The 26092-nt window shown below is 35.5% G+C and overlaps 1 protein-coding gene across 1 annotated transcript in view; it reads left to right on the top strand.

The window, feature by feature from the left end:
• Ku80 overlaps positions 1–26092 on the top strand; it is a 222945-nt gene that overhangs the window by 54644 nt on the left and 142209 nt on the right. Inside the window, exons 4-6 of the mRNA XM_067153029.2 lie at positions 17891–18013; positions 18166–18328; positions 22048–22188. Of these exons, the coding sequence (XP_067009130.2) occupies positions 17891–18013; positions 18166–18328; positions 22048–22188 (427 nt within the window). The remainder of the gene's footprint in view (positions 1–17890; positions 18014–18165; positions 18329–22047; positions 22189–26092) is intronic.

Genomic DNA, 26092 nt, shown 5'->3' with positions numbered 1-26092 from the left:
TATAATAATGTACAATGTGAGAATCATATCACTCCGTTCAAGCGTCTTATTACTGTCTTGAGATATTTCCTTAAATACAGTGTCGCAGTAGTCTAGAACAGGTAAGATTAGGGATTGTACCAGTTGAATTTACGATATTTTGTAAATATGGGAGAATAGTGTTTAAGAGGAAAAGGTCAAGTTTGGTCATCTTTCCAGACACATCAAAAACTGCGCAAAGCAGATCCCGTGCACCAGTCCGAAGACCTCACTAAATCATTCAATCGGTGGTAGTGACGGGCGGTGTGTACAAAGGCCAGGGATGTAATCAACGCGACCTTTGGATTTCTGAATTTTACCAGCATGTATTTGTCATTTTTTCAGTTAGCGCCTCAGACATAACATTTCTTACTGACGTACAGTAGGGCTCATCAGTATTATTTAATGTAACTGGGGGTACATACCTACTTTTTAACAAGTTAAGGTTTCTTTTGGCACCAAATATTATAGTCTGAGTTGTGTTAGGATTTATCAACAAACTGTTATTTTTGCCATAGTCACTGAATTGTTGGAAATAAAAATTTACTCTGCCATCAAGGGCTACATGTATGTCTTGTGGATATGATACATAATAAATCTGAAGATCCTCTGCATAGATCTGGTACTTATATTTAATCCATCCACTGGTCATTCATGTTAATGACAAATAAAAGTAGGCCAAAACTGACCCCTGCGGGACACCTATCACCAATGTTGAAACTGCTTCTTATCCAATAACTCAGATGAGCTGTGTACAATAGTTTCATCAATAAATTATTAAGGATTAAGAAAAAAGAATTAATGAAACAGAAATAATAAAACAGCAAAAGCGAATGGTGACGATCCAAAAATGAATGAAAAAATATAGTTAGACAAGAAAAAATGAAATAAAAAAGACCAGACAAACAAACCACATGTAACATTTGCATATTTTGGGAATCTATAGAATATCCAATATTTCCAAGAAATTCAATCTCAAAGTAGCATCTGAATCCAATAATGAAATGTTGCAAATAAATTTGTTTACCTCTAATAAATTAAATAATTTGGGAGTATACAGGCTCACATTTAATGACTGTAAGAAAATCCATTTAGGAAGGACTGGCTTGGCATTAACTTGGCGATATCTTGAACATTTTAAAGCTATACAGTACAACAAATTCTCAGCATTTGCTGAACTTTTCTGTAAAAACAGTCATAAGTTTAAAGATATTGAGAAGTATTTGAAAATAATTTTGAAAGATGATCATGGGTTAGAACTAAATATCTTGGAAAATGTTGAAATATTCTTAGCTCAGAAAAAGCAACCTGAAAACATTTTGAATGAAATAGCCAAAAGCTTGATGTGGCATAGGAACCACATGCTGCTCACCGGCACATGGCACTACAGGTAACATTCCATTCAGTACCAGTCGAATAGCCGAGCAGCTTGTCTTGCCAATCTCTGTACGAGTACCATGAGGTATGTTATAACTTGAAACATTTTTTTTTTTAACCGTGGCAACGACGATTGCTCTTTTATAACTTACTTCCCATTGCTCTGTTCTCTTTTTCCTTTTTCTTTTCAGTACAGTCAACTTGGCCATCAATGTTAAACCAGTTAACAACACACTTTACTGTATAATACCGAATACCACCTGCCACTGGATACACCTGAATTTTAACAAGAAAATTTTTGCGGAAAAATTACGTTTACTTACCAGTTTTTTTTTAAATTTCTGCAAATGTGTCACATTGCTGATTTAAAACACTTTACAAGTAATAAAAGCACTAAAAACACCACAATGAGCAATTTTGCTTCTGCAAACGAATAACTTCGTGATGAAAGGCTGTCAACTTTTCTTTGTAGGCAACAGGGAAACGTTTTCTGAAATAGATGTATGTCAAAATCAAAATCAAAATCAAAATCTCTTTATTTGCAAATGAGGTGTCTACCTCGGTGGCAAATGGTAAACTAAAATACATTATTGTCAAGCACTAAATTTTAAATTAACAAGAGACGAAGAAAATTTTCCTAGAATACAATATTATACAATTTACGCTAATAATTTGTTCTATTAAACACATACATCATCCTTAATAAATTTATATTGTTTACAAAATTCTACTTATAATATCTTACAAACATAGTCAACTCATATACAGTATGTGAAATTACTTCTGATAATAATATACAACTAGTATAAGATTAAAATTAACATTGAATTTATTTACATATTTATATTTTACCCATTTTGGAACATAAGTAGCATAACGACCTGCTGCGTCTTAACCAGAGCCCCTTTTGCCACCACTTTTCAGAGTTCCTGAAGGGCCTTCACAGCTACCGTAGCGGTCCCAGGGCCCTCGAAGTCCCCACTGTACATCACCCCTACAGGCAGTCCCCTACTTGGGCTGTCCAAACTCCATAGACCAGGGGATGGAATTAATTTAATCACACACATTTTTATTTACAATATCCTGCACTGGTCGAATGCCCTCTAACATTTCATTTATTTTCTCTGTTGTTCTTTATTCTCTTCTTGAATATCTGTACAGATTTTGGAAAAGGATCAAACACTACCCCTGGTAAACTGTTCCACTCCTTCACGCCCTTCCCAATGAATGAAAATTTACCCCAATCGCTTCTGCTAAAATTCCTTCTAATTTTGTACTTGTGGTCAGTTCTACCAATATAATTATTTTCCAACTGAAGCCTCTCACGGATATCTCTCCATGCTTCTTCTCCTGTATAGGCTCTATATAATCCTATAAGTCTAGTTTTCTCCCTTCTCTTACTTAAAGGTTCCCAACCAAGTTCCTTTAGCATTTCTGATACACTACTCTTTCTCCTGAAATCCCCTGTTACAAACCTTGCTGCTTTCCTCTGCACACCATCTAGTTCTTTTATTAGGTATTCTTGGTGAGGATCCCAAACACTGTTTGCATATTCCAATAATGGACGAACCATACTTAAGTAACTTGTTTCTTTTAATTCTTTGTTGCATCCTTTAAGTAGCCTCATTATGACATGTAACGATCTGATGTCTTCGCATACATAGTCTGTTTCTTTGATAAAAGTTCCGTACCACCTACAGCTTGCATTAAAACCCTGCTTTTTAAGTACCTTTGCTATCTCTAATGATTTTAGTTGATACATTTCAGTGAATACCAAACCAAACCCTATGGCGCAACAGCCCCGAAGGGCCTTGGCCTACCAAGCGACCGCTGCTAAGCCCGGAGGCCTGCAGATTATGAGGTGTCGTGTGGTCAGCATGTCGAATCCTCTTGGCCATTATTCTTGGCTTTCTTGACTGGGGACGCCATCTCACCGTCAGATAGCTCCTCAATTGTAATCATGTAGGCTGAGTGGACCTCGAACGAGCCCTCAAATTCAGGTAAAAATCCCTGACCTGGCCAGGAATCGAACCCAGAGCCTCCGGGTAAGAGGCAGACATGTTACCCCTACACCGTGGGGCCGGCTTTCAGTGAATACACCATAACCTAATTCACATCTTTTAGTCCCGTATTTATAAAGCCATTCTTCAATTTCAGGAAACTCTGCACTCTGCCCTCTGCCCTCGGAAAGCTCTACAATTGCCGTTACTTTTTAATAACATTTCCTTCTTCCTCCAATTATGAATGTGTGATTCCTCAATATCATATTTTCTGCCAACAATATGATTTCCAATAGTGTCAGCTTCTGTTGCAACTTTAATTTTCTCACTCACAGTAAACGTCCACAAACGCTATTTTGAATTCATCACACTTGTTATCTCTGATGCCTCTTCACCCAGAACACTCAACTGCCACACCATGTTGTTCTGGTAATGCAGAAGTGAGTGACAGAGCGAGATTTCAGCCGTTACTAAATTTTACACTGTTGAGATTCTTCCACCGTTTTGATACCTTATTTTGCCTTTTGGCAAATTTTTATTTATATGTCAACAGTACATGTTTCGTTCCTTATTTAGGAACATCCTCAGCTGTTACAGTGGCTTAGGTGAATGGTTAAGATTTTAAACACATAGATTTACAAATACATTGATTCACTTAAAAACTAAATATGAATTAAGATAGATGATATTAAAAACAATGTGGGGTTAGTGTGTTACTGGTATGAGAGCAGATGATTACATGGTTGATTGACTTAAAACTATGTCTATTCATTAGAATAGTTGTTCAAAAAAAATTTCACTTTGTTACATAAAAAGTCCTTATGCAATTAAAATTTTTAAAAAAATGTTTAACTTCATAACATTGTTCGAATTGTTGAAAGTTTTTCTTCCTTTCCTTCCAGGTAAGTTGTTGTATGTTGTGTGCTTGCTTATAGTGCTTTTGATTGAGTCTAATGTGGAAACTTTGGAGCTGATTGCTGATCTATTAATGTGAAGGGAGCCTCGTTTCAAATTTCTGAAAAGAAATAAAATACGGTAGTGGGAATTTGTTCGAAAGCATGTGACTTTGCGTAATAATAGAATGTATAAAAAAGTTCCTTTACCTTGCTATAGCTGAATTCCGATTCTACTGTGACCCTGGAGGGACGTTTGATGCTGCTTTGCGTCTGGTGAAGTAATGGTGTGTGTATTCCGTTGGATGCTCCACCCTACGGGGAGGTGGGGCTGCGGAGAGGGGAGGGGGCGTGTCGGTTACAGTCACGGCATCAACTTTAGGAGGGCTGGGTAGAGGGGATGTACAAAATGGCGGAGGCTCTGTTTTGTTTATCCTTCTACTATTTGTGTTGTGTTTTTTGCCTAATGCTTCGAGACTTGATAATGTCCCTTCAAATAAAGGGTTTCTATTATCAATAGTTTCATTGAGGTTATTGTCTTGATTATTTTTTTGTTCTAAATAAATATATAGATTTTCTAAAGTATTAAGGAGAGCTCCTTTGTTTATTTTATGTAATATAGTTAAGTCCTGCTCTATGGTTGTAAATTGATGTCCCGTTAAACTCATGTGCTGGCCCATCGCGGAAATTTTTTTATGTCTTTCGGCATTGACATGTTCTTGGTATCTTACAGTAAAACTGTGCCCAGTTTGTCTGACATAACTTTTTTTTACATTGATGGCACTCTAATTTATAAACCCCTGATTCAGTGTGTTTGTTTTTACTTAGGGAATTGACACTCTTGTGATTAAAATATTTTTGCTTCGTGTTGTTGCTGGTTGAAAATGCGATCTTATAATTATGTTTTCTGAATAAATTGGTTACTGTGTATAGGTTGGGGTTGTTGAATGTGAACTTAGCGTATTTGTCTTTCTTTTTTATTTCGGATGTTAGATTAGTTTGTAATTTTTGTTTGAATTTACCAATTATTTTGTTTATTATCTTTGGTTCGAAACCGTTATATTGGGCTTGTTTGCGAATAAAAAGCAGTTCTTTTTCTCTTTCTGTGTGTGTAAGGGGTATGTTAAACGCTCTGTATATGTAACTGTAATAAGCTGACCTTTTTTGCGATTCTGGGTGCAATGAGTAGTTCTTTATTGTGATGGGAGTGAAAGTAGGTTTTCTACGTATCTCGAAGACGAACTCTTCCTTTTTTCGTGTTACATTTATGTCTAAAAAATTTATTGAGTTTTCTTTTTCTAGTGTGAACTTTATTCTGAAATCAAGTGTATTTAATTTATTGAGGATATCGGCACTGTTATTCTCTTTTTGATCTATTACAGCTAAAATGTCGTCTACGAAGCGTATCCATAAATTAAGACCTTCTATTTGTCCTATTATTTTGGTATGCTCTAGGTAGTCGAGATAAATATTGGCTAAAATGCCCGAAGCAGGAGCACCCATTGGGAGGCCTTCTTGTTTATATATTTTGTTATTGAAAGTGAAGTAGTTGTGTTTCGTAATGAATTTGAGTATGTTAATGAAATCCTCTACTTCTGGAATGCCGAGTTGATTATTTTCTATGAGATTCTTTCTGATAACTTTTATTGTTTCGTCCACTGGAATGTTTGTGTACATGTCCTTGATATCGAAGGAACATGTTACTTGATGTGGTGTTAACTTAAAGTTTTTGAGTACTTTGCAAAAATTTTTGGAATTTTTTATTGGTGTCTTGTTGTGAAAAACGTAATGTTTGGTTAGGAAAGTGTGTACGTATTGCGATGTTTTATAAGTAGGACTGTTGCGGAAGTTTATTATTAGTCTTATGGGAATTCCTTCTTTATGTAACTTGGGTAAAGCTTTTACTGTTGGAAGGCCGGGATTCATGTTTATCAAATTTTGGACGTCCTGTTCATTCAAAATAAAAGTTGCGTTTCTTAATAGTGTTTTTAACTCTTTCTGAGTTTTAGTTGTAGGGTCTCGTTCTATTTCCGAAAAAGTGCTATTGTTGAAGAAAGTTTCTGTTTTTTTTATGTATTCCTCTTTATCTAAAACTACTATTGTCCCTCCCTTGTCTGCTTTGGTAATTACTATTTCTTCATGTTTTATTTTATGTGACAAGCTTGAAGTAGATTTATTTCTATTATAAGAAACTTTTAAACCTTTTATTAAGTTTGGAATTTTCTTTTTTAGCTTGTGTCTGACGTCATTCTGAATTTCGTTAGGGAGTTTTTGTATTACCGTTTCTACTTCTGCAATGGTGGTTATTAGCTCTTTTTCTTTATTCCTACTTGTTCAATTGAAATTGGGGCCTTGACTTAGGGTTTTCATTTCCTCCTCGGTAAGATTAACCTTATTACAAGTAACAACTCTCATTATTGTTCCGTATTGAAGATGACGTTAGGCATAGATATCAAGGATGATTAAATAAAAAACCACCTATTCAATACTTTCCACGTTTAATGTGGTTATTATCTACATGATTTTATGTAGACTTATTTGGTCAGGTACATGTTTCACCCATTATTTTGGGCATCTTCAGCCTGTAAACAACCTTTAGGTCAAGGTTTGGGACCTTTTTAACCAATATAAACATACTAATATATACACTATATACAACATATACATTATATACAATATATACAAACATAAGTCAATACAGTAAAGTTTTTTGGTCCTAATCTATCTAATATGGAAAATGTCCAAAACTAAAATGGATCTTCTTTTCGTTGAAGAGGATTGCATATCGGGGTTTATGTGACCCCTATATCATATTAAGTACTTGACGTATCGTGTCTGGTGACAGGATGTGTCGTCAACAATAAGTGGAGATTTGAACTGATTGTAGGTTGGTCAAGATTGAAAATATAAATTTAAATTGAATGTGTTTTAACTTGGCAGTTCTGGTTAACTTAAAATGTTCAAAACTAAAAATAAAATGAAACGGATCTTCTTTTTTCTTGAGAAGGGGTGATATTAAAACTGGAGCTTGTTTGACCCATGATTTTCATTTTCATGTTCTTGACGTAACTAATATTTAAATGTGTTGTCGTGCACATGTGGAGATTCAAAAGCCGATTGTTGTAGGTAGACTGGTCAAAAACGTTGTGAATGAAACTGTTAGCGTCTTGACTTTGGGTCTCATGTAACGTCAAGGAATTGACAAGAGTACAATATTTAGCTGTTTCATAGTTTTAGGCTGCTGCTTAATTGGGAAGAGACATCCTAGACACTTGATACAGTCTTGTGCGAAAATTGTTCCCGTTGATGTGTTGCTTGGTCTTTGGGAGGGATCTTAAGAATATCTGTAATGAAGTAGAAAAATAATTTTGAATTAAAAATTTTTGAGCACACGTTGTGATAAAATGTATTAAATTAACACCTCTTAACTGTAAAATGACTTACTTGTTCAGTTAATACTAGATGGATCTGTCTGTTCCGGCAGCGCCTGTCTTGTCACCATTTCTACTCCTGGTGTTGTACTGGTGCGGTAATGGAGGGGCGGGGCATGGAGGGAGAGTGGGGGTAGGCTGGTCTATGGGCGTGTGTGCTGTTGCTGGAGGGGAGTTTCTAGAAGCAATATGGGCGGGTTTAACTTTTGGCATGATGGATGAAGCATTTGAGTGTGGAGATTTAAATAATTGAGGGATTTTGTTTTGATCTGAATTCACGATATTAATTAATCTAGGTGTTAATTCGTACAAAGGATTTTTAATTTCATTGACGTCGTTGAGATTTTTATTTTTATTGTAGGTTTGGTCTAAAAAGATGTGTAGGTTTTCCAGTTCATTCATTAATTTCCCTTTACCTATGCTTCTAATGATGGTAAGATCTTTCTCTATGGATGTAAAGTGATGGCCCGTTTCTCTCATATGTTGGCTCATCGCTGAGTACATATTGTGTTTTTGAGCGTTATAATGTTCCAGATATCTCGTGTTAAAGCTGCGGCCAGTCTGTCCGATATAAGAAAAACCACATTGTGTACATGTTAGTTTATATATGCCGGACCTTGAATAATGGTTGCTATTGTGATTGCCCAAAATAATGGGTGAAACATGTACCTGACCAAATAAGTCTACATAAAATCATGTAGATAATAACCACATTAAACGTGGAAAGTATTGAATAGGTGGTTTTTTATTTAATCATCCTTGATATCTATGCCTAACGTCATCTTCAATACGGAACAATAATGAGAGTTGTTACTTGTAATTTGGTAGCCAACCAGGCAAAATACCGTTTAAAGAGGTACTTCAACCTTAAGGTCAAGATTTGTAAACTAACTAAAGACATAGCCTTTCTAAAACGGTGTCTAGAACTAAAATTGATCCAAAAAAAAAATTTTGAAACCTACACAGCGAAAAAACTTATCTAACCAAAGTTTGATTAGAGTTCAAAACAAGGTCAACGACATTTGGTTAAGAAATGAAATTAAAGCGTCATATAAAAAGAAGTCGCTTTTAAATCTGCAGTTATATAGAGTTCATTTAGCGTTAGCTCAGGCTTTACATCCGTTAGAATGGAACTCTTTCCAACTACATGTGGACAATAAACTGATTGCTTTATTGGATAGGAAGCAAGTTACTCTCGACAAGAAACTATCTCAATTAAAAGCATCCCAATCACGATTACCAAAACGTAGTTCAGACACGCAAAAAGCGGCTCCCTCACAGAACAATACACCCACAGTAGTTAATTTGACATACGTACAGTTCTCTGAAGAAGAAATGGGGATCTTGAATAAAGGCTTAAAACATAACTGGCCTAGCAAGAAAAAAGAAACGGATATTATCAACACAGTAGCTGAGATCGAGGCTAACATTTCTAAACTCCCTTTAGAAACACAAAATGATACCAGATTTGAGGTAAAAAAGAAACTACCAAAACTAGCGGAAGAAATAAACGCATATTCAAATTTCGACCACAAAAAATTGATCCAGAACGTAAAAAAGAAAATAGACGACAACAACATTATTGTCACAAAAGCAGACAAAGGAGGATCCACAGTTCTCCTAGATCAAAACACATACATTCAAAAAACAGAAGACTTTTTTAAGGACAAAATATACACAATAGTCAACAAAGATCCAACCACGAGAATTCAGCGAAATCTAAAAACTCTAATAAGAAGTTCTAACTTTCTTTTCAATGAACAAGAACAACAAAAACTTTTTAACATGAACCCTAGTATTCCGACAGCCAGAGCCTTACCAAAGATTCATAAGAAGGACATTCCAATACGCCCTATCATAAACTGTAGAAACAGCCCCACCTATAAAGTATCAAAATTCATTCACGGCTTTCTAAAAAAACATTACGTATTCAATAATAAACACCCTTTAAAAAATTCATTCACTTTTTGCGAAATTTTAAACAAGTTTAAGCTGCGCCCCAATCACTCAATGTGCTCCTATGACGTCGTAAATATGTACCCAAACATCCCTACCAAAGAAACTGTAAGAATTATCAGTGATAATATCAATAAACACAGCGGCCTTAGTAAGATGGAAATTGAAGAATTCATGAAGATATTAAATTTTGTCTTAAGCAACAACTTTTTCTCTTTCAATGGAAAGTTTTACCAGCAAAAAGGCTTAGCGATGGGCGACCCTCTTTCTGGTATCTTAGCAGACATTTATATGGACACAATAGAACACACAAAAATTATAACACAAATAAAAGGCGTATGTTTATGGCTGAGATTTGTAAGTAATAATAATAATAACTTAAATGTTTCCACCTTTTCAATACAATATATTCATAACCATCAATCACTGAGATTTGTAGACGATACCTTCATAATTTTCGACAAAAATGTCACTAATAGTGACGAGATCTTGGAGTCCCTAAACAAAATTGACCCCAATGTTAAGTTTACTAAAGAGGATGAGGTTAGGAACTCATTAAACTTTTTGGACTTAACTATTACACACGGACATAATACCTTCGATTTTCGAATATACAGGAAACCTACACACTCTCCCTTAACTATTATGAATTCATCCATACACCCCAAGTCCCAAAAACAAGCCTCTTTCTATAATTTAATTTATAGAGCTTTAAAAATTCCTCTTTCTCCCAACAATTTAAAAATTGAACTGAAGTACATAAGGAATCTTGCTCAACTGAACGGGTTTAAAATAGATATGGTCAACCGTTTGATTAATAAAATCAAAATTAAATTGTCCACTAACCTCATCCCAGAAAAACCTAAAAAAACTAGTTTCGCCACATTTACATATAACAACCCAGCCGTCCATCAGATCGCAAATACTTTAAAGAAGCACAATATCAATATAGCCTTCAGGACAGTTAACACTAATCGAAACATGTTTTTTAACCACAACAAGGTCAATCACAATAGCAACCATTATTCAAGGTCCGGCATATATAAACTAACATGTACACAATGTGGTTTTTCTTATATCGGACAGACTGGCCGCAGCTTTAACACGAGATATCTGGAACATTATAACGCTCAAAAACACAATAAGTACTCAGCGATGAGCCAACATATGAGAGAAACGGGCCATCACTTTACATCCATAGAGAAAGATCTTACCATCATTAGAAGCATAGGTAAAGGGAAATTAATGAATGAACTGGAAAACCTACACATCTTTTTAGACCAAACCTACAATAAAAATAAAAATCTCAACGACGTCAATGAAATTAAAAATCCTTTGTACGAATTAACACCTAGATTAATTAATATCGTGAATTCAGATCAAAACAAAATCCCTCAATTATTTAAATCTCCACACTCAAATGCTTCATCCATCATGCCAAAAGTTAAACCCGCCCATATTGCTTCTAGAAACTCCCCTCCAGCAACAGCACACACGCCCATAGACCAGCCTACCCCCACTCTCCCTCCATGCCCCGCCCCTCCATTACCGCACCAGTACAACACCAGGAGTAGAAATGGTGACAAGACAGGCGCTGCCGGAACAGACAGATCCATCTAGTATTAACTGAACAAGTAAGTCATTTTACAGTTAAGAGGTGTTAATTTAATACATTTTATCACAACGCGTGCTCAAAAATTTTTAATTCAAAATTATTTTTCTACTTCATTACAGATATTCTTAAGATCCCTCCCAAAGACCAAGCAACACATCAACGGGAACAATTTTCGCACAAGACTGTATCAAGTGTCTAGGATGTCTCTTCCCAATTGAGCAGCAGCCTAAAATTATGAAACAGCTAAATATTGTACTCTTGTCAATTCCTTGACGTTACATGAGACCCAAAGTCAAGACGCTAACAGTTTCATTCACAACGTTTTTGACCAGTCTACCTACAACAATCGGCTTTTGAATCTCCACTTGTGCACGACAACACATTTAAATATTAGTTACGTCAAGAACATGAAAATGAAAATCATGGGTCAAACAAGCTCCAGTTTTAATATCACCCCTTCTCAAGAAAAAAGAAGATCCGTTTCATTTTATTTTTAGTTTTGAACATTTTAAGTTAACCAGAACTGCCAAGTTAAAACACATTCAATTTAAATTTATATTTTCAATCTTGACCAACCTACAATCAGTTCAAATCTCCACTTATTGTTGACGACACATCCTGTCACCAGACACGATACGTCAAGTACTTAATATGATATAGGGGTCACATAAACCCCGATATGCAATCCTCTTCACCGAAAAGAAGATCCATTTTAGTTTTGGACATTTTCCATATTAGATAGATTAGGACCAAAAAACTTTACTGTATTGACTTATGTTTGTATATATTGTATATAATGTATATGTTGTATATAGTGTATATATTAGTATGTTTATATTGGTTAAAAAGGTCCCAAACCTTGACCTAAAGGTTGTTTACAGGCTGAAGATGCCCAAAATAATGGGTGAAACATGTACCTGACCAAATAAGTCTACATAAAATCATGTAGATAATAACCACATTAAACGTGGAAAGTATTGAATAGGTGGTTTTTTATTTAATCATCCTTGATATCTATGCCTAAGATTAACCTTGGAAATGTTCTTAACTGGCAAAGGGTAATCTTCCAATTCGATTACTGAATTTGAAGAGTAAGCTTTGCTGTTTTCGTTTTTGGATTTAGCATTTTTTAAAGATGTTAATTTGTTGTTAAGGGTTTCCTGTTTTCTACTTAAAATGATATCCATTTTTTCGTGGATGTATCTTTGAAACGAATCCCACTCTAAGTGTTGGACTTTGGAGATGTGCTAAATACATTTTACCATTGAGAAATGCTTTCTTTCTGTAAAGGTATTTTATTTCATTTTTTGCCATATTTGATTGACTCTTTTTTGTGTGGTAATTCTAAATTCCCATGGAGGGAATTAGATATTTTTCCACCAATAGAGCATATCAAAAATCAGATCAAAAAATTGATATATGGCTTTTCAGGCGTTTGCTCTATTAACCAGCATTTCGTCTTAGGCCTGACACTAGACTCATCAGAGTGGGATGTGTCAGACCCTACCCACTTATGTTGGGGCGTATGCAGGTGAACTTATCAGAAGCCTCTTATGTGGCACAGTCTGACAACTGCATACGGGAGATAAAACTCCACAATGGAATCAATGCCACATAAGAGGCTTCTGATAAGTTCACCTGCATACGCCCCAGCATAAGTGGGTAGGGTCTGACACATCCCACTCTGACGAGTCTAGTGTCAGGCCTAAGACGAAATGCTGGTTAATAGAGCAAACGCCTGAAAAGCCATACATCAATTTTTTGATCTGATTTTTGATATGCTCTATTGGTGGAAAAATATCTAATTCCCTCCATGGGAATTTAGAATTACCATTTGGAATTGCTAGGCGGGCATTGATTCCATTGTGGAGTTTTATCTCCCGTATGCAGTTGTCAGACTGTGCCACATAAGAGGCTTCTGATAAGTTCACCTGCATACGCCCCAGCATAAGTGGGTAGGGTCTGACACATCCCACTCTGACGAGTCTAGTGTCAGGCCTAAGACGAAATGCTGGTTAATAGAGCAAATGCCTGAAAAGCCATACATCAATTTTTTGATCTGATCTTTTTTGTGTTTCAAAGTGGTGTCTGGATGGTACGTGCTTCTTTTGAGTTTTACTCAGAAATTTAGGAACTAGGTTGTCTTTGAGACATTTCTTTAAAAAATCTATGTCTTTAGTTAACTTAGCTACCTTCACCTGTAGATTAAAGTAGATGTTGCCTAGTTTATTTGCCTGGTTGGCTTTTGAATTGCAAGTAATCAGCTTCATTTTCCGTATCAAAATTTAATCACTAAATTTTACACTATTGAGATTCTTCCACCGTTTTGACACCTTATTTTGCCTTTTGGCAAATTTTTATTTATATGTCAACAGTACATGTTTCGTTCCTTATTTAGGAACATCCTCAGCTGTTACAGTGGCTTAGGAGAATGGTTAAGATTTTAAACACATAGATTTACAAATACATTGATTCACTTAAAAACTAAATACGAATTAAGATAGATGATATTAAAAACAATGTGGGGTTAGTGTGTTACTGGTATGAGAGCAGATGATTACATGGTTGATTGACTTAAAACTATGTCTATTCATTAGAATAGTTGTTCAAAAACATTTTCACTTTGTTACATAAAAAGTCTGTATGCAATAAAAATATTTTTTAAAATGTTTAACTTCATAACATTGTTCGAATTGTTGAAAGTTTTTCTTCCTTTCCTTCCAGGTAAGTTGTTGTATGTTGTGTGCTTGCTTATAGTGCTTTTGATTGAGTCTAATGTGGAAACTTTGGAGCTGATTGCTGATCTATTAATGTAAAGGGAGCCTCGTTTCAAATTTCTGAGAAGAAATAAAATACGGTAGTGGGAATTTGTTCGAAAGCATGTGACTTTGCGTAATAATAGAACGTATAAAAAAGTTTCTTTACCTTGCTATAGCTGAATTCCGATTCTACTGTGAAAACTCAATAAATTTTTTAGACATAAATGTAACACGAAAAAAGGAAGAGTTCGTCTTCAAGATACGTAGAAAACCTACTTTCACTCCCATCACAATAAAGAACTACTCATTGCACCCAGAATCGCAAAAAAGGTCAGCTTATTACAGTTACATATACAGAGCGTTTAACATACCCCTTACACACACAGAAAGAGAAAAAGAACTGCTTTTTATTCGCAAACAAGCCCAATATAACGGTTTCGAACCAAAGATAATAAACAAAATAATTGGTAAATTCAAACAAAAATTACAAACCAATCTAATACCCGAAATAAAAAAGAAAGACAAATACGCTAAGTTCACATTCAACAACCCCAACCTATATACAGTAACCAATTTATTCAGAAAACATAATTATAAGATCGCATTTTCAACCAGCAACAACACGAAGCAAAAATATTTTAATCACAACAGTGTCAATTCCCTAGGTAAAAACAAACACTCTGAATCAGGGGTTTATAAATTAAAGTGACATCAGTGTAAAAAAAGTTATGTCGGACAAACTGGGCGCAGTTTTACTGTAAGATACCAAGAACATGTCAATGCCGTAAGACATTAAAAAAAATCCGCGATGGGCCAGCACATGAGTTTAACGGGACATCAATTTACAACCATAGAGCAGGACTTAACTATATTACATAAAATAAACAAAGGAGCTCTCCTTAATACTTTAGAAAATCTATATATTTATTTAGAACAAAAAAGTAATCAAGACAATAACCTCAATGAAACTATTGATAATAGAAACCCTTTATTTGAAGGGACATTATCAAATCTCGAAGCATTAGGCAAAAAACACAGTACAAATAGTAGAAGGATAAACAAAACAGAGCCTCCGCCATTTTGTACATCCCCTCTACCCAGCCCTCCTAAAGTTGATGCCGTGACGGTAACCGACACGCCCCCTCCCCTCTCCGCAGCCCCACCTCCCCGTAGGGAGGAGCATCCAACGGAATACACACACCATTACTTCACCAGACGCAAAGCAGCATCAAACGTCCCTCCAGGGTCACAGTAGAATCGGAATTCAGCTATAGCAAGGTAAAGGAACTTTTTTATACATTCTATTATTACGCAAAGTCACATGCTTTCGAACAAATTCCCACTTGGAAATTCTAAGTTCCCATGGAGGGAATTAGATTCTTTTCCACCAATAGAGCATATCAAAATCAGATCAAAAATTAGATGGATGGCTTTTCCGGCGTTTGCTCTATTAACCAGCGTTTCGTCTTAGGTCTGACACTAGACTCTTCAGAGTGGGATGTGTCAGACCCTACCCACTGACGCTGGGGTGTATGCAGGTGAACTTATCAGAAGCTTATTTATGAAGCACAGTCTGATAACTGCATACGGGAGATAAAACTCCACAATGGAATTAATGCCCGCCTAGCAATTCCAAATGGAAATTCTAAGTTCCCATGGGAACATGGGAGCAAACGCCGGAAAAGCCATCCATCTAATTTTTTATCTGATTTTGATATGCTCTATTGGTGGAAAAGAATCTAATTCCCTCCATGGGAACTTAGAATTTCCATTTGGAATTGCTAGGCGGGCATTAATTCCATTGTGGAGTTTTATCTCCCGTATGCAGTTATCAGACTGTGCTTCATAAATAAGCTTCTGATAAGTTCACCTGCATACACCCCAGCATCAGTGGGTAGGGTCTGACACATCCCACTCTGAAGAGTCTAGTGTCAGACCTAAGACGAAACGCTGGTTAATAGAGCAATCGCCGGAAAAGCCATCCATCTAATTTTTGATCTGATTTTGATATGCTCTATTGGTGGAAAAGAATCTAATTCCCTCCATGGGAACTTAGAATTTCCATTTGGAATTGCTAGGCGGGCATTAATTCCATTGTGGAGTTTTATCTCCCGTATGCAGTTATCAGACTGTGCTTCATAAATAAGCTTCTGATAAGTTCACCTGCATACACCCCAGCGTCAGTGGGTAGGGTCTGACACATCCCACTCTGAAGAGTCTAGTGTCAGACCTAAGACGAAACGCTGGTTAATAGAGCAAACGCCGGAAAAGCCATCCATCTAATTTTTGATCTGATTTTGATATGCTCTATTGGTGGAAAAGAATCTAATTCCCTCCATGGGAACTTAGAATTTCCATTTGGAATTGCTAGGCGGGCATTAATTCCATTGTGGAGTTTTATCTCCCGTATGCAGTTATCAGACTGTGCTTCATAAATAAGCTTCTGATAAGTTCACCTGCATACACCCCAGCGTCAGTGGGTAGGGTCTGACACATTCCACTCTGAAGAGTCTAGTGTCAGACCTAAGACGAAACGCTGGTTAATAGAGCAAACGCCGGAAAAGCCATCCATCTAATTTTTGATCTGATTTTGATATGCTCTATTGGTGGAAAAGAATCTAATTCCCTCCATGGGAACTTAGAATTTCCATTTGGAATTGCTAGGCGGGCATTAATTCCATTGTGGAGTTTTATCTCCCGTATGCAGTTATCAGACTGTGCTTCATAAATAAGCTTCTGATAAGTTCACCTGCATACACCCCAGCGTCAGTGGGTAGGGTCTGACACATCCCACTCTGAAGAGTCTAGTGTCAGACCTAAGACGAAACGCTGGTTAATAGAGCAAACGCCGGAAAAGCCATCCATCTAATTTTTGATCTGATACAAATTCCCACTACCGTATTTTATTTCTTTTCAGAAATTTGAAACGAGGCTCCCTTCACATTAATAGATCAGCAATCAGCTCCAAAGTTTCCACATTAGACTCAATCAAAAGCCCTATAAGCAAGCACACAACATACAACAACTTACCTGGAAGGAAAGGAAGAAAAACTTTCAACAATTCGAACAATGTTATGAAGTTAAACATGTTTTTAAAAATTTTAATTGCATAAGGACTTTTTATGTAACAAAGTGAAAATTTTTTTGAACAACTATTCTAATGAATAGACATAGTTTTAAGTCAATCAACCATGTAATCATCTGCTCTCATACCAGTAACACACTAACCCCACATTGTTTTTAATATCATCTATCTTAATTCATATTTAGTTTTTAAGTGAATCAATGTATTTGTAAATCTATGTGTTTAAAATCTTAACCATTCACCTAAGCCACTGTAACAGCTGAGGATGTTCCTAAATAAGGAACGAAACATGTACTGTTGACATATAAATAAAAATTTGCCAAAAGGCAAAATAAGGTATCAAAACGGTGGAAGAATCTCAATAGTGTAAAATTTAGGGATTTTATTTTGATACGGAAAATGAAGCTGATTACTTGCAATTTAGGCCGTTGCCAAGTCGCGTGACATAAAACCGCTGTTGACGCGCCTTTTAACAATGTATTATGAGATTATAATACGAAAGGCTTAAATGTGACCCACACCCAAATTTAAGGAGCAATATTTCTGTAAAAACAAATGCGGGTGGTATTCAGAATTATATGGTATTTCGACACTGTCATCTATGTTTTAGATAATTGTAAATGTAATTTTAAGAATCTCACTGATGATGGAATATAATTCCAAAAACCGCTTTTGTTAAAATGTATCATGTCCTTATACAGACATTGTTTTATAAACTATATTAATCTATTCTGAAGTGTCGATCTCTTTTTCCAGGGGAAAGAAATTCTCTGCAAAGAAGATTGTTTTGTTTACAAATTGTCAAACAAATATCAATGACAGCAATGCAGAAATAATAATGCAAACACTTGTAGATGAACAGGTAGAACTTACTGTAATGTGAGTATCTCAAGATTCATCCCCAAAATGTAAAAAACAAAGTGATCTTTGAATTTTTTAAATTTTACATAAGTGTAATTATGTCTTTCACATTCTTTCAGAAGTCATTGTATGATTCAACTCACAATAATTCAATTAATACTTGATTTCAGAGGCCCCGATATCTTTTCTCCTCAAATAAAAGAGGAAGCTGATTTAATGGATGTTGATAGTGGTGTAGGTTTGTCTAATGATGGAGAGAAGAGTAAAACACCCAAAGCAAAATCTCAGGTTCAGGAATATGGAGAAGCACTTCTAGCACAGATGGTGGAAAAGGTAAATTACTTCTTCCTTCAGTTTTGTGTGTTATATCTTTCCAATTAACCGTAGTCAGATCCAGTGGTGTGCACTGCACCCCATCTACCCCAGCGCTGCTGGGGTAAATAACTTAGTATTTACATTTTCTTATTATTCCTTTGTATGTTTTTTATAAAGTTTAAAAGATGGTAAACATCTAAGCCAAGCGAAGTAGAGCTGTCTCGACAATCCACTTGCACTACCACAGTTCAGCTTCTCCAGCAAGCTGGCTTTCCTTGCTGGCACGAAAGAGAGCTACCCCAGCGAAATTTAAGTCGCTTGGTTGACGCATGCACTTGAAGCTTCCTTGTCCTGGGAGTGGGGCAGGCCTGTGTACCCTCCCCCGATAGCAATTTATGGCGACAGGCCAGCTAGCTTGTGTAAGGTATGTTAGTTTTAATACTTGACACTCAAAGTGTTCAGCGCCACACACTAGAGACTACAAGAAAAATATCAACATGTTAACAGTATAACCACTTGCACGTCGTCTCGCTAATAACAATAGAGCCAGCCAGTTTATGAAATCCATGGTAATATAGACGTTTTTTTATTCTTTTTGGCATGTATAAAGTTTTTTCAAGCAATTCACTGATGGCACATGTAGAGTATGTTTGATACAGATGTTGATTCCCATAGGGAACCTAAAATATTTGTCCCGAATGAGTAAATTTATAATACCAATATAAACACTTCATAGCAAGTGATATACTCCATTTCTGTTGTATTTAATTAAAATATTCTATTATACTGTTATTAATAATAATAATAATATATGTCCTCAGCCTGTGTGCAGTCATTTTTATAGGACACTATTTAGGCTGCTTGCATGCCAGTTTGTATATTCCATTTTACTCTACCATTTGGCATAGATCCAGCTTTGTGATCTGTGGCTGAGTTTTAATTAATTTTATTGGGTTAAACACTAAATGTGTTACCGGAGATCTTTCACAGACCAACATCATACGACATGGAGTGCTGAATTGACTTTCTTCCACCTTTAAAAATTGACTACCTTTGACAGTTTAAACCCTTACACTCAACCACTCATAAATATAGATAATACTACTGATCTGCATTTAGGGCAGTCGCCCAGGTGGTAGATTCCCTGTCTGTTGTTTTCCTAGCCTTTTCTTGAATGATTTCAAAGTAATTGGCAATTTATTGAACATCTCCCTTGGTAAGTTATTCCAATCCCTCACAATTTGTCCTCTTGAATTCTAGCTTTACCTTCATATTGTGACCTTTCCTACTTTTAAAGACACCGCTCAAACTTATTCGTCTACTGATGTCATTCTACGCCATCTCTCCACTGACAGCTCAGAACATACCACTTAGTCAAGCAGCTCTTCTACTTTATCCCAAGTCTTCCCAGCCCAAACTTTGCAACATTTTTGTAATGTTACTCTTTTGTCTGAAATCGCCCAGAACAAATCGAGCTGCTTTTCTTTGCATTTTTTCCAGTTTTTGAATCAAGTAATTCTGGTGAGGGTCCCATACGCTGGAACCATACTCTAGTTGGGGTCTTACCAGAGACTTATATGCCCTCTCCTTTACATCATTACTACAACCCCTAATTACCCTCATAACCATGTGCATACCTGCCAACCCTTCCTATTTACCCGGAAACGTTCCGGTTTTTAACTCATTTTCCTGTTTATTTTATATCTTCCTATTTTTTACCAATATAACCTCCAGTACAGTTAATACTCTTCCCCTACGATAAAGGATAAATTCTTATGTACTTGTGTAATTTACCCAACCTCATTTTCAAATGTTTTTATTTGATGCTTTGTTTTGCAAGTGTATCGTCCTTCGCCGTCGTGTATCGTGTTTTCTGCTCGCTACAGCAGCATGTGTGCTTTACGGCTGGGGATTCAGGACGGCAATCGTCCTACAAGCAAGATAGGCTAGTGCGCGCTAGCGACTCAGCTAATCGGGACGAAAGAATGAGTTTCTTATCGTGTGGTTTGCTCACTATTAACATTGTTTCTGTGGGTAATTTCGTTGGAGTTGTGGGCCACAGGTTTTTTTTTTTTTTTTTTTTTTTTTTAAGCGGTTCTGTGCTTTTCCCCATGTCAGAGTCATATGTTAATAATGTATGAGACATACCGATCTGTTTTGTATGTGGTAGCTTCGCGTATTTCAGTGCTTTTTTGTTTATTCTTACTTCATAATTTTCATGAGTTGAATGTATTTCAGGGAGTTATGTGTTGGTGCCAGTTTCTGGTATTTTCTCTTCACGTTATAGCCAATAAACATAACAAACGTTATTCAAAGTGTTCGGAGATACCTATAAAATTAAATTTCCATTCATTTTACAGTATAATAAAGGAAACTATTATGTGAATCACCTCGGATGATAAATTTTATTTTGAGTTATTGAAATTTCGAGATATAGAGAATACCGTTTTTGAGCATGTATAGCACATAATTGAATCATATGTATCTACGAGCTTTTACTGAATACATTATGTTTAATGGTACTTAAAAATATACAAAGAATCTCTATTTTATGGCATCGTTTTAATTATAACACTTATTGTAGTAACTATTTAGAAGACAGGATACAGTTCATACAATAGTGAAACAAGGAACATAGCTCCGTTAACACCTTTGAAAAAAAAAAAAATCTGTTAGTCTCTTCTGTTTGTTGCAGTTAACCTTTCCTCCCTTCACGTTGAAACTTCTCGTCAATACCACGCAGCCGAGTTTCGTAAATGAAGCTTGTCATCCGTGACTTCTGGGCTTGCTTTCGTACGTGACTGGTAATTAATTCACACCCGAGAAACGGCGAGGCTTCGCCGATCTCTAGAAGTTTGAGTTTTTTGTTCCCGACATACTAGTTTCCAGCTTCACTGTAACCCTTTCTTTACTTGTTAACTGTTCCTCACAAACCACAAATGGCGTATTGCACAGTAAATGTTGCGCAAAATTCGAGTTACAGAGTATTTTTTGCTTCAAGGGAGGAAATGTTTGCTTCGAGAAATAAAGAAATTCATGTAACCGAATTTCGAGAATAGAGAAATAAATACACGTGAAGAATGGGACAAACGGCCGGAAAATTTAAGTTAGTTCGAGATACTGAAAATTCGAGTAATGGAGGTTCGAGATATCGAGGTTCGACTGTATTATTATTCGTATGTATGTGTCACAAATGAGAGTGATTAGGTACATTTTCTTGTAACCATTTTAATGTTTTGTTTACTTTAAGATTTTAAATTTAATGGTCAATTCACATTGTAACTGTAGACATCTATGCCTTTTATCTTGTCCTTTTTTCACTTAGACCCTGGCGCAATATATGTGATGAAATCCAAGAATTAAAATATCTTCATATTTTTTATTTCTAAAAGTTGGCAGCTATGCATGTGCAGAGATCTGTACCCTTTATTTACAATCATACTTATGCGATTACCCCAATGAAGATCTTTCCTTATATTAAGACCTAGGTACTTACAATGATCCCCATAAGGAACTTTCACCCCATCAACGCAGTAATTAACTCTCTGTTTTCCTATTTGTGAAACTCACAATCTGATTTTTAACCCCATTAATCCATAGGTGTATGAAAAGGCTTTTTACTGATTTTTTTTGTAAAATCATGAACATTTTCTGAAAATGAATCATAGATCAAGCTCTTTTTTTTTTCTTTCTTTTTTTATAGATATTTCATGAATTATTTGTTTTATTTTTTTCAGACTGATGGAGTTTTCTGCAGTTTTAATGATGCACTTCCACAATTGTTGTTTTATCAGAAAAAGTCTGTTCGACCAACAGCATGGAATGTGTGCTTAGATATTGGTCCAGATATCCAAATACCAGTGTCTGGATTTCGAAAGGTTTGTATATAATTGTGGCATTATCTTAAGTGTATACAGAATGTTCCCAAACTTGTAGCAAGTAATCAACAGGTGGATAGTACACATCAAAACAGTACAAAAGCTCCCTATGTACAAATGCTCTACAGTTGATCATTTACAAATTACAAAATTTCATATTTTTTTTTTTTTAATATTGGAAAATAGCCTTCCTGGTACATCCCATTTTGAGTAACTGTCGCCATGTTGGTGAACCAGCAGGGTCACTGCATTCTAATACAAGAAGTGCTCATAATGTCCACCATGAGCTTGAATGCTTGCCTGAACACACTGCCTCATTGATTGTCGAACACGTTCAAACACTTCAGGCATTGCACGTATTCGGTGGCAACCTTTTTCCCAGAATCTACGATTTTGACTATATTTGGTCTAATTGGTCTCTTGGCTGTTATAAATAGTTTCCTTTTTATGTATCCACCTTGTCAGTACTCACAGGTGTAATCTCGAAATGTATTATTTACATAATTTCATGAGTACATGTTTCGAGAACATTACCATTCTCTTCATCAGCCCACAACTATAAAAACTCTCAGCACGTTTAGACCTATTAAATTATATAATCACTACATCTACTTACAATAATCTGAAAGCTGTGATTGAAAATCTTGAGCTTCACATTTTGCTTGACTTTGAAAGGTTGTCTTATTAGTATTGCTCTGTGTTTAATAACTAAATTGATGACAATTATTTTTTTTAAACGCAGGTATGTTCATTTATATATAAAATGACATGTTGAAATTTCAGGATCCTATATTTTTCTTTCACTAGCAACTGAAAATAAATAGATAATCTTGATGTGATCTAAAATGTCCCTTTGGTGTATCAAAGTCCTTGTTGATTGAAGCAATCCAATAACTAATTAGCTTTGACCTTGTTTACATTGTAGTGATAAAGCATATCCATAAACGTTCTAATTGTAAAAAGATTTTGCCTGCCAGGTTCTGTGTATTTCTTTGGTATCTATAAAGAAGGAACAAAATTAATTGAGGCTTACCATACTGAAACTCTTTGTTATAAAAACACAGACATACAGCGAGTGATAGCTTACATTCAAGTGGCTGTTATGAGTCATGTGGCGGACTTACTGTGTCTGTTGAAGGCGACAAACTATTCAACGGGATTATTTGTAACCGGTAGAAGGAAGGAAGTAAGGAGGGGAAGCCTGAGCTGTATAGAAAGGGAATGTTGATCTGTGCTGTGTCGTCCTTCTTTTCTTCATTTTTTTTTGTTTGTGTATTGAATCTTGTTCCACACGTTAGTGAAGTTCTCCAGTGTCGTAAAATATTAGAAAAATTAAGAGAGAATTTCATAAGAATATAATAAACTCTATTGAGTTAATAATCATAACACCAATTCTAGAGACTGCTATAGAATTTTTGGAAGACTGCTACAGAAATATGCTCCTCCTACATTAATGTTGAAAGATGAAAATCGAAAAATGGCACATAGCAGTAGTGAAAATGCTGAGATTATGCAAAAGCATTCAATAAACTTTTGAACTGTGAAGAACCTAAGTAACTATTACAAATTAATAAATACTCCAATAAAAACCAAATTTAATAACACAGACCCTCCAACATTTCAAGAATTAGAAAAAGCACTAAAAGAACTTAAAAATATTATAAGGCATGCGGAGAAGGCCAGGTTTTTGTAGAGATGTGGAAATATTAAAGTAATACGGTTCGGATTACCTTACACATGGCTTTAACAAAAATTTGGATCACTGATCAGTTTCCAGAACATTGGACAACAGCCTTAATCTTCTTCATAAAAAAGGAGATAAGGGTAATTCGGATAATTATAGAGGATTGTCTATCTTGGGCTGCACATACAAGATTTTTTTCCAAGATCTTATATGGAAGGATTAAAGATCAACTAGAAAAAGAGGAGAATACCAAGGAGGCTTTAGACCCTGGAGAAGTGCTGAACAGATCATCACTCTAAAATTAATAATGGCATACTACAGAAAACAAAACAAGCCTATAGTAATAACATTTGTTAACTTTTAAGAACGCATATGATTGTATACATAGACCTTCAATGTTAAAAATGTTACTGAATTTTGGACTCCATCCTAAATTAATTAAACTACCGAGCTCGATAGCTGCAGTCGCTTAAGTGCGGCCAGTATCCAGTAATCGGGAGATAGTGGGTTCGAACCCCACTGTCGGCAGCCCTGAAGATGGTTTTCTGTGGTTTCCCATTTTCATACCAGGCAAATGCTGGGGCTGTACCTTAATTAAGGCCACGGCCGCTTCCTTCCCATTGCTAGCTAGGCCTTTCCTATCCCATCGTCACCATAAGACCTATCTGTGTCGGTGTGACGTAACGCAAATAGCAAAAACAATAATAATAATTAAACTTTAACTAATACCATATCAAAAGTAAAGTTTAAAGGAGAGGTTTCTGAACCATTTTTGAATAAAACAGGTTTAAGACAGGGAGATTGTTTATCACCATTACTATTTAATTGTGCATTAGAATTTATAATATAGGGAATGGTACAAGGTCAACCCAAAGAACATAAAAGTTGGAAGCTCCAAACAAAATTTAAGTTTAAACTGTTTAGAATTTGCTGATGACCTTGCTCTATTGTACAACAATATTCATGAAACTCAACACCAAATTAAATCTCTACAGGAAATAACAAAAAAAATAGGTCTTACAAAATCCTTTGATAAAACTGAGATCATGTTTACTCATCCCCTACTGGCAAATAAAATAACAATTGATGGGCAAGATATGAAAATTGTTGATAAATTCAAGTATTTAGGAGAAATCATAACTCATAATCTTAATGAGAAACCTGCTTGGCAAACAGAATAAATAAATTAAACAAAGCAAATTATATTACCAAGACTACGTACAATTTTTAAAAAACTTATCGATAGCAGCAAAATTAAGACATTATAAAACAGTCACACAGCCGGAAATAACTTATGGCTAGTGAAACCATTTTTAAAACTACTAATACAGTTGAAACAGACAAAATACTTAAGACAAAGAAGAATAATTAGAACATGCATAAATAAACAGTATCAAGTTAATGAACAATGGAGAATAGCATCAAATAAAACAATTTATAAGGAAATTGAACCAGTATTGAGCAAGATTAGGAAGAAAAAAAGTATAAAATTCCTTGGGTATCTTATCAGAATACCTGACACCAGACTTAGCAGAAGAATAAGTGAAAAATTATGGAATAGCAAGACCAAGATAAAACGGATCATGGAAATAGGATATTAAAGAACTACGAATAAAAATAGACTACCCCAAAAACAAAACAAAAAAAATAAGATACTTCAAGACACACACACCATGCTACAGACCAAGATTAGTAAAAGGTCTAATGGGAGGGTATTTTCAACAGAACAAAGGAAGGCAGCATCTCTCAGAATGAAAAAATATTGGGTTGTTACAGCAGATTAAGAAATCCTTTGTATAATTGACTAGAGTGGTCCAGGGTAGGCCATAAAATGAAAAATAAATAAAGGAAATGTAATGCCAATAAAGTTTTTTGCAGTCACAGGTAGAGGCAGTATTTTAAAGTTGAAAACAGACTTAAAAACAAAGAGTATAATGGACTTCTGAGGTAAATCCAGGGAAAGTAACTGTAGAAGAATTCAAATCTGTTTATGCTGAATTGGATACAAAATTAGTGGATACCATACATTGTGAATGACATTATATGATATAGCTTAGATCAGCTCCCATGATTTTTTTGATTGAGAAGAACCTCAAAAGCAGCACTTTTGTGCTTGATGTTCTTCTATAGAGCCTGGATCGCAGTATCCTATTATACTGAAGTGGATATGCAGAATTTGATTGTTCATTTTATCTTCAAGATTCCATATGTACTTCATGG

Source organism: Anabrus simplex, chromosome 8 (assembly GCF_040414725.1).
Source record: "Anabrus simplex isolate iqAnaSimp1 chromosome 8, ASM4041472v1, whole genome shotgun sequence".
In the NCBI taxonomy this organism is placed as follows: domain Eukaryota; kingdom Metazoa; phylum Arthropoda; class Insecta; order Orthoptera; family Tettigoniidae; genus Anabrus; species Anabrus simplex.
The sequence above is the reverse complement of the archived record's forward strand: the minus strand, read 5'-3'. Positions and strand labels throughout refer to the sequence as shown.